Source organism: Podarcis muralis, chromosome 2, assembly GCF_964188315.1.
Source record: "Podarcis muralis chromosome 2, rPodMur119.hap1.1, whole genome shotgun sequence".
Lineage (NCBI taxonomy): Eukaryota > Metazoa > Chordata > Lepidosauria > Squamata > Lacertidae > Podarcis > Podarcis muralis.
The window spans coordinates 11,475,966-11,490,390 of record NC_135656.1 but is presented as its reverse complement, the minus strand read 5'-3'; the positions used below and the strand labels follow the sequence as shown (position 1 = coordinate 11,490,390).

General features: G+C 48.4%; 1 protein-coding gene across 5 annotated transcripts in view; it reads left to right on the top strand.

Moving 5' to 3' along the window:
- The window catches only part of CSAD (cysteine sulfinic acid decarboxylase), a 30,096-nt gene extending 18,355 nt beyond the window's left edge, over window positions 1-11,741 (top strand). For 4 of the 5 annotated variants that reach the window (XM_028709390.2, XM_028709381.2, XM_028709399.2 and 1 more), the window contains 6 exons: window positions 888-952; window positions 5,024-5,105; window positions 8,420-8,619; window positions 8,776-8,827; window positions 10,058-10,147; window positions 11,131-11,741. In XM_028709390.2, coding sequence (XP_028565223.2) covers window positions 888-952; window positions 5,024-5,105; window positions 8,420-8,619; window positions 8,776-8,827; window positions 10,058-10,147; window positions 11,131-11,304 — 663 coding nt within the window. In that variant the 3' untranslated portion in view covers window positions 11,305-11,741. The remainder of the gene's footprint in view (window positions 1-887; window positions 953-5,023; window positions 5,106-8,419; window positions 8,620-8,775; window positions 8,828-10,057; window positions 10,148-11,130) is intronic. The other variant, XM_077923871.1, reaches the window with a different exon arrangement.
- The last annotated feature ends 2,684 nt before the right edge of the window (window positions 11,742-14,425 follow it).

The window sequence follows — 14,425 nt, the reverse complement described above, 5'->3', positions numbered from 1 at the left end:
TGAATCAGTTGTGCATAGATGTAGCAGGCAATCTGCTTTGTAGGGTGATTACTGTTTAATTATTATCCAAGAGGCAGTAGGGTGGAAGAGGGACAAAAATCAAGGCAGGGGGGGAAAGACCGGGAGGAAGGGTTGGATGTATTCTTCATATCTGTGATCATTCCAAGTAAGCCCAGCTTTTGGGTTTGGGGGCAGAATTTAGTGTCTTGAGATGCTTTCATCTGGAGCTTGTGATTGCCCTCAAGTTTCTAGCCCTTACAGACGGGCCCTTAAAGGTAAAGGGACCCCTGACCGTTAGGTCCAGTCGCAGACGACTCTGGGGTTGCGGCGCTCATCTCGCTTTACTGGCCGAGGGAGCCGGCGTACAGCTTCCAGGTCATGTGGCCAGCATGACTAAGCCGCTTCTGGTGAACCAGAGGAGCGCACGGAAACACCGTTTACCTTCCCGCCGGAGCGGTACCTATTTATCTACTTACACTTCGTGTTTTTGAACTGCTTAGGTGGGCAGGAGCAGGGACTGAGCAACGGGAGCTCACCCCGTCACGAGGATTCGAACCGCCAACCTTCCTATCAGCAAGCCTTAGGCTCTGTGGTTTAACCCACAGCGCCACCCGTGCCCCCTAGACGGGCCTTAACTGTTGGTGGCATAGGGGCAGTTGTGGGTCTGTCCCACAACCAGCTCTCGTGCTCAGTAGATATGCCACGATGGAACAGATCAAATGCATAAACGGGTGTGAGACTCCCATTCCATCACTGGTCAGCTATCCCTGGAATTATGCTCTTCAGGTATTTTCAGATTGGGATTTCTGACCACACAAGCACCTCGTTGACACACTTTGCATGGATGGGTTCTTAATGACCGATACGCCTCTGTTACTCTCTTGTAGGCTGCATGGGGTGGCAGTGCCCTCCTCTCACAGAGGCACCGGCACCTTCTGAATGGAGTCGAGAGGTAGGCAATATTTACTCTTGAGTGGAGTTTGAGCTGTATACCAATGGACCGGTGGTGCAAGGGCTGGAATGTTGCGTCCCAAAAGCAAGGAAGGATTGGACTCTGGTTAATAAAATACACACGAGGCTTGACCACCAAGACTCTGGGAAGAAGTGCCAATAATAATCTGTGCACCCCTTGGCCCAGGTCATTTTATTCACAAAAGAACTTTTTACACAGTGTTCGTAAGAACCAATCAGATTTCCTCTGAGCATTTCAAAAAAACCCCACGTGGGACAAACTTAAAGTTAAAACTACAAAGAGCTAATTTGAACATGCATACATTCTGGGGTAAATAAAACAGGACTAAAGGAGGAGTGCATTCAGCAACCCCGGAGGTCATAAACAAGCAGTAAACATGAGAGGAATGGTGTGGTGTAGTGGTTAAGAGCGGTAGTCTCGTAATCTGGGGAATCGGGTTCGCGTCTCCGCTCCTCCACATGCAGCTGCTGGGTGACCTTGGGCCAGTCACTCTTCTCTGAAGTCTCTCAGCCCCACTCACCTCACAGAGTGTTTGTTGTGGGGGAGGAAGGGAAAGGAGAATGTTCGCCGCTTTGAGACTCCTTAAAGGGAGTGAAAGGCGGGATATCAAATCCAAACTCCTCTTCTTCTTCTTCTTCTTCTTCTTCTTCTTCTTCTTCTTCTTCTTCTTCTTCTTCTTCTTTATCACTTCCATGTGAAACTCTGTTTCCTGGCCAGAAGATCTACCTAAAGATTAACAAACGCTACATCAAAGTAACCTACTATCTTTATGTACTGAGGATGCCTGGTCTGTGTTTCAGAATGCTTATACGTGCTTGTCAGGCATAGAGAAATGGGCAGTAGAGAAAATGGCAGAGATGCAGAGGCTTGTGGGATTTGATCAGAAATTATTGTCTATGACCCAAGCCCAGTCAACGCAATGCTTTCACTGCGGACACAATGGCTTGTTCCATTTTTCATAATTCCTCATAACAATCCCACCTGACCCCCCACATCGGAAATGCGGATGGATGGGCTGGTGAAGCAGCTCAGCATATACCCGAGCAGCCAGTCTCGAGTCAGCAACTTTATATGGCACCAGCCAGGTGAAATCCCTACATACTTATTCCCCTGCTGATTTAGAATCATAGACTCATAGAGGGTTGTCTACGAATCTCAGCTAAAGCAATCCATGACAGATGGCCATCCAACCTCTGCTTAAAAACCTCCAAGGAAGGGGAGTCCACAAGAGTTCCACAAAATGGCAGGCAGTTCCCTTGCCTGGCAAGCTGGCACAGAAAGCAAGGAGCCCCGGATCCTGCCATAACAGGTCCCTGGTGCTCTGTTACAGGTTGTATGTGAGGCTGCTGGTTCAGGGCCAAATATCTCGGCAGCCCAATAGCTTTCAGATAAGACACCTGCCCTGGTAAGCCACCGCTTGTCATTGGCCTGATTCATGTCCTTCATTGTTATGTACTGAGTTGAATAGAATCCAAAAGGCAGCAGTCTGATTGGTTCTAGAACAATAGGATTCAGAATGCAGCAGTCTGATTGGTCCTAGAACAATAGGGTCCAGAATGCAGCAGTCTGATTGGTCCACAGGAGCCACCCAATCCAGCTCCAGGTGGAAGTGAATCCACAACCTGATTGGCCTATAGGAGAATCCTGGAATTAGCCAATCACGTGGGCCCCATTGTGTAATTAATGTACCGTATTTTTTGCTCTATAAGACTCACTTTTTCCCTCCTAAAAAGTAAGGGGAAATGTGTGTGCATCTTATAGAGCGAATGCAGGCTGCGCAGCTATCCCAGATGCCAGAACAGCAAGAGGGATTGCTGCTTTCACTGCGCAGTGATCCCTCTTGCTGTTCTGGCTTCTGAGATTCAGAATATTTTTTTTCTTGTTTTCCTCCTCCAAAAACTAGGTGCGTCTTGTGGTCTGGTGCGTCTTATAGAGCGAAAAATACGGTATATAAAGCAGACATTCTGGGGGAACTTCCATTCCTCCTCACCACTATGAGCTGAATAAAGAGCATGAAATCCACTCTCGACTCCAAGTATATTTCATTCATAAGATTACTGTCAAATCCAGGGCATCATTTTGCAACAGGCTGCTGCTGGGGTCCAATTCCAAGATGGGTCAAAGGAACCGGTGCCAGTAACAAGGCAGGCTGGAAGTCAGGCACTAGATCAGGCAAACTTGCATGGGGGGCGGTGGTCAAAAGCAGGAGATCCAGTCACAGATGGCCTGGAGGTCAGAGATGGGGCTGGTCTCATTGAAAGAGGCTTGGTACAGCCTGGCGTGGTTTCTAACGGTTATGAAAACATTAGCATACACAAAGCTGTTGAGTTTTTGACCAAGAAAGGCATATGTTTTAAAGATTTAGCAAACTTTCATTTTTTTATTTAAATGAGGCCAATAACCTCCAGACTCTGCTGGCAAGATAAGCCAGCATTTGGAATGCTTGATATCTGAACAATGAACGATGATGATTGTCAGGGTACTGCCATCGGTTCAGGAGGGAGAGAGGAAAAGCCAGATGGATTATAGAGAGCCCCCAAAGATCGTGGGAAGCAGCTCCTCCTCAGCGGAGGAGAGTAACCACGCCTCCAGTGGAGAGGAGCTGCAGGGCTCGGAGAAGGCGAGGCGGTGCCAGGACACCTTGCCTGAGCAAAGTGGGGAGGAGAGGGGTCCTTCGTTATCCACGCCCTCCTTGCGCAGTAGGCTTCTGCGCAGAGAGGGGAGGCGCAGACTGGGCATCAAGAAATTACTTTGCTGGGGAAAGTTTAAGGACCGCCCACTCACGGATTCTGCCAGTGAATGAGCCAGCCACGGGAGAGTGGCGCTCTGGACAGATAAAATTTATTTTTGCATCAAAAGCAAGGCTTCACAGCCGAGCAACCCCTTGGAACCTTTACAATGATGAAGGATGAAACTTGGGCTCCTTAACCCCCTGCAGAAATCTGCAAATGAACAAAACCGAAAAAAGAAGAAGTTTTAATTTATGACAACAGCATATAGTTTCCTTAAGTGTCGTGTGTGTGTGTGTGTGTGTGTGTGTGTGTGTGTGTGTTTTTTACAGATAGGTGCCAGACACTCAGGGTGAGCGAATGTATATTGCTGTTGAGCACGACAAGTTGGTTTTGATGGAAAGTTTTTATGTATCTACATTCGCTTGTGAATTCAACTGACCACCTTCATGCTACGGGCACAGATGGCAGTGCCCACACCAGTTCTGCAGCACAGAGGGCACTCTTAGCTGCAGGGACGCGGACTTATAAAAAATATTGGGGGGGCCCGGGAAAGCTCATGAATAATAAATAAGCTCATGAATATGCAAATAAAGTGGCGCCGCCTCCTCGTGAGCGAATAGGGGAGAGCGTGCTGCGCCTATTAATCAGCTCCAAAGGAAATTGGGTGGAGCTTTTGCTCGGGAGGGAGGGCAGGAGGCATGCAGCCCGCCCCTCCCTGTGCATTTTGGGCTGGGGGAGGGGCGGCGATGGCGCTCTGCTGGAGGGGCGCCGGAGATTATTGGGGGGGCGGAGCCCCCCCAAACGAATTTTTGAGGGGGCTCGGGCCCCCTCAAGCCCCATGGAGTCGGTGCCTATGCTTAGCTGGCAGAGTCTTGTCTGGGAGACCAGAGTGCTGGTGGCACCATTCCTGCCTGAAGACCTCCACCAGCGCTTTCCTGTAACAGTGGATGTCAACAGCCACATACAGTATATGTATTGATCATTCCAAACAACTGTGAATGCCTAAAGAGCCATTGGTGAATGTTGATACTGTTAGCATTTGCCTGAGTCTGTCCAAACAACAGAGGAATAAGTAAAATATATATTTGGGGCATTCTCAAAATTCACCCAGAGCTGTAAGCCCTGACATGTGAAGGTCAAACTGACATACGTTTCCTTCTGGAAAAGCCTTGTTTATGTTGCAATGTTGGATTTTCTTCTCCCCCAGTTCGCTCCCCCTTCCCACAACATTGCTTTGCATTTTCTTGCATCTTAGAATAGGATATGTTCCATGTCGAAACAAGCTGTGATAACTTTGTTCTTCTGTTTCCCTACACAGGGCAGATTCTGTGGCTTGGAATCCCCACAAAATGCTTATGACTGGGCTGCAGTGTTCTGCCTTCCTGCTCCGAGACAACTCCGTAGGTATTTGGGCTGGGGATGATTCAGCTTAAGGAACTGGCCTAATGCCATGTGAGTGGCAAGGAAGGGAAAAAAAATGAAGAAAAGAGAAGGTTCGGAGAAAGGAGTATCCCACCCACTTTTTGTTGGAATGTTGAGGGTGGCAGGAGAGGATATATTGTTTATTAATACCCTTCCTAACTTGTGCTATGGGACGTGGGTTGTGCTGTGGGTTAAACCACAGAGCCTAGGACTTGCTGATCAGAAGGTCGCCGGTTCAAATCCCCGCGACGGGGTGAGCTCCCGTTGCTTGGTCCCTGCTCCTGCCAACCTAGCAGTTCAAAAGCACGTCAAAGTGCAATTAGATAAATAGGTACCGCTCCAGCGGGAAGGTAAACGGCGTTTCCGTGTGCTGCTTTGGTTCACCAGAAGCAGCTTAGTCATGCTGGCCACATGATCCGGAAGCTGTACACCGGCTCCCTCGGCCAATAAAAGCAAGATGAGCGCCGCAACCCCAGAGTCAGTCACGACTGGACCTAATGGTCCGGGGTCCCTTTACCTTTACCTAACTTGCTACACAGCAGGAAACTGGTTGCAAAATCATGTGAGTTTCATAACAACAACAACAACAAAACAACAACAACAACAATTTATCATTTATACCCTGCCCATCTGGCTGGGTTTCCCCAGCCACTCTGGGCGGCTTCCAACAAAATATTAAAATACTGTGGTCTATTAAACATTAAAAACTTCCCTAAATAGGGCTGCCTTCAGATGTCTTCTAAAAGTCTGGTAGTTGTTGTTCTCTTTGACATCTGGTGGGAGGGCATTTCACAGGGCGGGTGCCACTACCGAGAAGACCCTGTGCCTGGTTCCCTGTAACTTGGCTTCTTGCAGCGAGGGAACTGCCAGGAGGCCCTCAGCGCTGGACCTCAGTGTCCGGGCAGAATGATGGGGGTGGAGACACTCCTTCAGGTATACTGGACCAAGGTCGTTTAGGGCTTTCAAGGTCAGCACCAACACTTTGAATTGTGCTCGGAAACGTACTGGGAGCCAGTGTAGGTCTTTCAAGACCGGTGTTATATGATCTCGGCGGCCACTCCCAGTCACCAGTCTGGCTGCCGCATTCTGGATTAGTTGTAGTTTCCGGGTCACCTTCAAAGGTAGCCCAACATAGAGCGCATTGCAGTAGTCCAAGCGAGAGATAACTAGAACATGCACCACTCTGGCGAGACAGTCTGTGGGCAAAAAGCAATTCAATCTGGCTTGTCCAAATGGAAATGTGTTCTAATATTTCCTGGTAAGATCCCTTGAATCCCTCCTAAAAGAATAAAGACACCACAGTCTTATTCATCAGAAATAAAAAGAAAGTTGACTCACGATCAGGCAGAGCACAGTGTGATCCCTGAAGGCAGGCTTAAGGCTTCAAATTACAAACATATACAAAAAGGTTTACCCCATAAGGGAGATGACCTGGGGGACTGCTTGGCTGGCAGCCAGCAGTTCAGTCCAGGAAGTTCGCAGGACAAAAGGAAGATGGAGGAGGAAGAGAGAGAGAGTGGCAGCATGCCTTGTCCTTTTACCTGGTCTGGAAAGGTTACGCCCACCCACTAGTCACATGCAAGGAAGGATGCTCCAGCCAGGTGTAACAGGAAGTTCGACTGGCTGGACCAACATCCTCTTGCATGTCTACTCTAGGAAAACAAAGAATGTTGTATTTGACTGCTCCCAGTGGATTACATGCCACACTTTTGGCTGCGGCCCCACACACCACTCGTTTTGGCCCCCCACTCACAACCAGCTTGAAAACTTGACAGATCACCCCTGAGGAAATGTGGCCCCGTCCACTCCTGCCTCCACCCAAAAGTCAAGGTGAGGTCTGTGTGTATGTACGCTGTGCCAAAGATATACACAGATTTGCATATATTTGCTTATTGGTTGTGCAGAATTTATTGTGCTTCTGCTAGCTATCGCAAGGGGGGAGCTATGCAAAAGAATCCCAAAGCACCCGTCTTCTAAGTAAGGCAAACAGTCCCCCGCTGCCCCCTGACTCTGAAGCAACAATTTTGCAATCGTAAGGGATAGACACTTAAAAAATAAATTGGAGCTTGGATTCAGACAGATTTTTTTGGGGGGGGGCATGGAATTCTTGACTACCCATAGCCCTAGTCCTACCTGTCTCAGTGAGCTCTCATTGGCCCATGCAGGGTGGATGTTTGTCTCTCCGATTTGCAAGGTCCCGCTTCCACCTCAAGACCAGGACTTCTCAAAGAGAATTAATTGATGTCTGTTTTTATGAATATTGTGTTGTTTTTATGATGTTAGCCACTCTGAGCCCGGCCTCGGCTGGGGACAGCGGGATACAAATAAAATTTTATTATTATTATTATTATTATTATTATTATTATTATTATTATTAAGAGTAGCCTGGCTCATAAGGGGCAAGGCAGTCCTTGAGATCTGCTGTGGAGACACTTCCCTTTGTGTCCTGCCCACTTTCGAACTGCACTTAGCTGGGATGTGGAGAAACAGCTGTCTCCATCAACCAGTTTTCCCCAACCCGGTGGCCTCCAGGTGTTTTGGACTACAATTCCCATCATCCACATGATACTGGCTAGGGCTGATGAGAACTGTACTCCAAAACATGATGCTGACTGTGGATGATGGGATTTGGAGTCCAAAACATCTGGAGTGCCCAAGGTTGTGGAAGTGTGTCCTATATTGTGGTGGTGGTTGTTTTACCCTGTGGAAGCCTGGTCTCGCTCCAGTTCTAAAGTCCCAAAAGTTATTGAGTCTCCTGATCTTTTTTTTTTTTAATCTCGTGGTTTTATCCTGTGTATTTCTTAACTGTGGTTGAAAGCCACGCTAACTATTGATTGATTGATTGATTGATTGATTGATTGATTAAATATCAATCCCGCCCTTCATCCGAAGATTACAGGGCAGTTTACAATATAGAAACACAAATGACATAGCATAATAACGAAGAAAAACAATTTAAAAGACGCTAGACTATTTAAGTACCCAAGGGCCTGAGAGAAGAGGAATGTTTTTGACTAGCAGCTAAAGATATGTAATGAAGGAATCAGGCATGCCTCCCTGCGGAGAGCATTCCACAAGCAGGGTGCCAACACAGAAAAGTCCCTGCTCTCATGTTGATGCCTTCTGGGCCTCTAATGGAAGAGACATGCAAAGAAGGGCCTCTAGAGTCTAGAGAATGATCAAAAGCCATTTTAATGGACCGGGTGGGGAAAGGCAGGAATATGTTACAATAGAACGTAGGAACATATTTTTATTTTTTTTTAATTCTGTTTTGGCTTCTCCTCCCTGGCAGGGCCTGCTGCAGAGATGCCACTGCGCTGAAGCCACTTACCTATTCCAGACGGACAAGTTCTACAACAGGACTTACGACAGGGGGGACCAGACCATCCAGTGTGGCCGCAAAGTCGACTGCTTCAAGCTGTGGCTGATGTGGAAGGCCAATGGCACCAGGGGATTAGAGCAGAGAGTCGACAGGGCCTTCGCCATGACCAGGTGTGCCTTGCGGGGTAAAGGTGGGAGCGGGGTGGGTGGTCTCCCTTTCTCAAAGCCGAGAGACTTGGGATGACACCTCCATTGCCTAGTTGCCGGCAGGTGAATGCTACAGAGCTCATCCCAGTTTCCTGGCCTTCTCCTCCTTCCCTCTGCTAGGTACCTGGCTGATGAGATCAAGAAGAGAGAAGGCTTTCAGCTGGTGATAGAGGTAAGAAGTGCCTGAGCTCCAGGACTCGACAGGCCTCAGTCTCAGAATCTGTATTCGGTGGTAGGGCTCAACCCTAGGACACAATAGGGCGCCCCTAGGCTTGCTGAGACTTTCACTATTCTTTGACTAGTCTTACACCTATGAAGCAATGACAAATCTAGACAGCATCTTAAAAAGCAGAGACATCGCCAACAAAGGTCCGTATAGTTCAAGCTATGGTTTTTCCAGTAGTGATGTATGGAAGGGAGAGCTGGACCATAAAGAAGGCTGAACACCGATGAATTGATGCTTTTGAATTATGGTGCTGGAGGAGACTCTTGAGAATCCCATGGACTGCAAGAAGATCAAACCTCTCCGTTCTGAAGGAAATCAGCCTTGAGTGCTCACTGGAAGGACAGATCCTGAAGCTGAGGCTCCAATACTTTGGCCACCTCATGAGAAGAGAAGACTCTCTGGAAAAGACCCTGGTGCTGGGAAAGATGGAGGGCACAAGGAGAAGGGGACGACAGAGGAAGAGATGGTTGGACAGTGTTCTCGAAGCTATGAACATGAGTTTGACCAAGCTGCGGGAGGCAGGGGAAGACAGGAGTGCCTGGCGTGCTCTGGTCCATGGGGTCATGAAGAGTCGGAGACGACTGAACGACTAAACAACGACAACACCTATGAAGGTGTCGTTTGTAATGTTGGACCAATGATTCCTCAAGCCCTTAAGCAGTGCAACTGTCTTTGTGGGGGGACCTTTACTAGTCCTCATTGAGGTTATTTTGGAGAAGGCAGGAACTGAACTCAGAGCACTCCTCATGCAAAGCACGCACTCTTCACTTGGAGCTGCAGGCTGTTTCGTCACCTGCAATCAACCATCAAACTGCCAAACAAATTTGAGCCTAGGCATCTTTCTTTGGTGTTTTGGGTGAAACATGCCCACCCGCCAGACACCGGGCATCCTATGCCACCAAGCACGGAGATCTAAACCTTATAAAACAGGTCACTTCTATCTATAATTTTTGTGCTTTGCAGCAGTAAGATTCAAGGTCACCCTGAGCCTGGCTTGAACTCTGAAGGCACCTGATGATTGACAGGATAAAGATGCACCCCTGCAGATAGGGGGTGTATGCTATTGAAATATATACCAGGGCTCCCAGAACTTCGCGCTTCACAGGGGATGGGTGTGTAGGAGAAATATAGTCCTGAACACTTCCCTTAAGATGTCTTGTTCCTCTTTTCTTTTAGCCGGAATTCATCAATCTGTGCTTTTGGTACGTGCCTCCCAGCCTACGCGGGAAGGAGGGATGCACAGATTACTGTCTGAGATTGGGCAAGGTAATAATAATAATAATAATAATTTATTTATACCCCGCCCATCTGGCTGGTTTCCCCAACCACTCTGGGCGGCTCCCAACAGAATATTAAAAACACCAAACATTAAAAACTTCCCTAAACAGGGCTGCCTTCAGGTGTCTTCTAAAAGTCAGATACAGTGGTACCTCTGGATACGAACGGGATCCGTTCCGGAGCCCTGTCCCCATCTAGAAGCAAACGTAACTAGTGACGGCACATCTGCACACGCATGCGTCGCTTTTTGCTGCTTCTGCGCATGTGCGTGACACCATTTTTAGCGTCTGCGCATGCGCAAGCGGCGAAACCCGGAAGTAACGCGCTCCATTACTTCTGGGTTGCCACGGAGCGCAACTCGAATGCGCTCAACCCGAAGCGCATTCAACTCAAGGTATGACTGTAGTTGTTTATTTCCTTGACATCTGATGGGAGGGCGCGCCACAGGGAGGGCACCACAACCAAAAGGCCCTCTGCCTGGTTCCCTGTAACCCCACTTCTTGCAGTGAGGGAACTGCCAGAAGACTCTTGGAGCTGCACCTTAGTGTCCGGGCTGAACGATGGGGGTAGAGACACTCTTTCAGGTATACTGGGCCGAGGCCATTTAGGGCTTTAAAGGTTAGCATCAACACTTTGAATTGTGCTCAGAAATATACTGGGAGTGTTGAGAATCCTGTGCAGCCTTTCTCAACCTGTTTGTCCCCAGATGTTGTTGAACTACAACTCCCATCACCCCTAGATAGCTAGGCCAGAGCTCAACGATGATGGGAGTCGTAGTCCAACAACATCTGGAGACCTAGAGGTTGAGAACCGCTGCTGTAAAGGAAATGGTCCACTCTGACAGGAGGCCGTGGGTATTGTGCATGTGCTCATTGTGCATGTGCTCATTGTTCTAAACTGGGGTGGGTGGGTGCTGCGTCCCAGTGTCCAACCAAACTCTGAGACTGGGTTCCTTCTTTGCCCGGGTTTAGGTAGCTCCTATGATCAAGGAGCGGATGATGAAGAAAGGGTCCATGATGGTGAGCTACCAGCCACTCGGCAACAGAGTCAACTTCTTCCGCCAGGTGGTGACTAACCCTGCAGTCACCCGAGAGGACTTGGACTTCTTCCTCGACGAGATCGAGAGGCTCGGAAGAGACCTGTAGCAGCTCTGCTTCCCTTCTCTGGACCCTTTGGCAATGCGGGTGGGACTTTACACCTGAAATCCCGGAGCCTTCGGTTTTCTTTCTCCACCGCCTCCCTCTGCAAACCTTACAAGAAGCAGCAGAAGCTGCCAACTCGCCAGGGCCTCCAGCTCGCTTTCCCCCATTCTCACCTCACCCCTCTTCACATAAACATCAATGATATCTGGAACGCCACCGGGCCTTCCTTCTTCAGAAAGGGGAACAGCCGAGGCTGCTGCAAGGAGCTTATGGAAGTGGAAGGTGAGACATGGAGGAGGAAGCAACAGTCAGCATCTAAGGCCCACTGCAGAAGAACAAAAAGACCCCAAAGACCCGTTCTCTGGCCTGCTTGCACAAACCTTGCTTTCTCTTTCCTCTTTTAAAACGAGAATTTGATTAAAAATCTGTTTTCATTCCTCTTTTTCTAGTGTTTTTTTAATTAAAAAAAACAACCAACAACAACAACAAAGCAATGCTTTTTTGCTTTGCTTTGCTCGGTGACCTTGTAGAGTTTGATAAAGAAAAACAGAAAGGTCCCTGCCTCCGAGGAGCTTCCAGCCTAAACTCAGTGTTGCATTTGGGTCTGATGCACGTCAAAAACAAGCTGGGAAACTTATCAAACACTAAGAAATCAACACATGCCTAAATTTGAGCTTGAGGTCCAAGACAAATTCCGCCTGGCCTGCAGAATGTCCCTGGTGTCTCCCGTTTAAAAACAGAACCAGGAAGCGATGCGGGGGGGGGGGGGAGGGAGAGGGTGAGAGGCTTTCTGCCTGAGACCCTGAAGCGAGCCACAGCCACCCACAGTAGATATTGCCAGGCTAGATGAGCAGGCAGGGTTGGGTCCAACCTTAGTCATAGGGTGCATCTACGCACAGGAAAAAATGTTATAAATAAGTAGAAATTAAATCGTTATAACAAAAGAAAAAGAAACGCTATGTTAAAATCCGCACAGAATTTTTTTTTGCTCTCCAGTGCCACCTGGTGTTGCATGTCTATAACACATTTTTTGACTAATGTAGCTGAGTCCATACTCACAAGTTGGAATTAATGAATGTGACTTCCATACATTAGGGGTGCCATATTTCAAACAGTGAAAATCCGGACAGAAAAGTTGTCGAGCTTTTTTTGGCACTACCGTACATGGGCTGCCATACATCCGGATTTCTGCCCAAACATGGATTTCCGCTCAGAAACTGCTAGAGACAGCAGAATTCTGGATAGGTCTGGAAAATCCATTAATTTAAACACAGTCTTGACCTTTGGTATAACGCAACTTCCTCACCCCTTTTGCCCGCTTTCAAGGCCAGGATTGAGCGAAGGCTCTCAGGTGCCCTGCTTTCCTGAAATGGTTGCGATTTTTGGGGGATCCAGCTGCCATTTCTTTCATTATAGGGCAGCAGTTTGTTCACTTGAACATTAAGTTTTGAACAGGATTGGTTAATTAGTGGCTCTCTGTTTATTAAACAGCCATGTTAGTGCTATTTCTCTCCTTATATTCTCTTCCAAAACTGCCCATCAACGCTCAGAACAACCAACACTATTGTATCTTCATGGGAGCAGTGCCCACGTTTTGTGCTATTTTTGTAGAAAGCTGTGGGTAAAACCTCAGTGCCTAGGGCTTGCTGATCGCATGGTCGGCGGTTCGAATCCCCACGGCGGGGTGAGCTACCGTCTTTTGGTCCCAGCTCCTGCCCACCTAGCAGTTCGAAAGCACCCTTAAGTGCAAGTAGATAAATAGGTACCGCTTTATAGTGGGAAGGTAAACGGCGTTTCCGTGTGCTGCGCTGGTGCTGGCTCGACAGAGCTACTTCGTCACGCTGGCCACGTGACCCGGAAGTGTCTCCGGACAGCACTGGCCCCCGGCCTCTTAAGTGAGATGGGCGCACAACCCTAGAGTCGGACACGACTGGCCCGTATGGGCAGGGGTACCTTTACCTTTTTAACAACCTGCTGGCCTTCCAGAATGCTCAATACAGTGGTACCTCAGGTTACATACGCTTCAGGTTACATATGCTTCAGATTACAGACTCCACTAACCCAGAAATAGTGCTTCAGGTTAAAAACTTTGCTTCAGGATGAGAACAGAAATCGTGCTCCGGCAGCGCGTTGGCAGCAGGAGGCCCCATTAGCTAAAGTGGTGCTTCAGGTTAAGAACAGTTTCAGGTTAAGAACGGACCTCCGGAATGAATTACCGTATTTTTTGCACCATAACACTCACTTTTTTCCTCCTAGAAAGTAAGGGGAAATGTCTGTGCGTGTTATGGAGCGAATGCCTACGGATGGCGGGGGGATCTGCTGCAGTAGTGAGCAGAGGATCCATGGTTCCTCTTCCTTCCCTCCGTGGCTTACTTTGAAACAGCAAAGCTGGAGAAGAGCCACTGAGTGGGGAGGAGAGAGGGACAGAGAGCCTGCTTGCTTTAAAGGAGCAAAGCGGGAGAGGAGAGGAGCCGCTTACACGAGTGTAAGTGGCTCCTGTCCGGTTGGCTCCTTTAAAGCAAGCAGGCTCTCTGTCCCTCTCTCCTCCCCACTCAGCTGGCTAAATAGCAGCAAAGTTTTTCAGCGAGCCGGGGAAGAGGGAGAGAAGAAGAGCCTGCTTGCTTCTCTTATACCCCTCTTCTGCATTATTAACAGCATCCTTCTCCACCCACCCCACGCTTGTTCCTTGTCCCTTGCGTGCTTTTCCTTGCCTCCCCACTTAAAATGTGGTTACAAAGCATGGATCCTCAGGATTTTTGCACTGGGTCACCCCAAATTCACCATCAGATTACATAGCATGTCCATGGCTACAGCTTGCACCCAAAAAATCACACACCCACTGTTGCCTGGGGCCGCAGTGGTACAAAAACGTGGTTACAAAGCATGGATCCACAGGGATCCTCAGGATTTTTGCATTGGGCTACCCCAAACTCACCGTCAGATCACATGTCTGTGGCCACAGCATGAACCACAAAAATCATACATCCACTGTTTCGTTTAGAATATTTTTTTCCTTGTTTCCATAACAGAGATAGCAGCCAAGGCTGTATGTTAACGGGGTTAATGAGGTCAACATTGTCAGACATGGAGAAGGATCCAGCAGAGGAAGGTTTGGGAGGAAAGG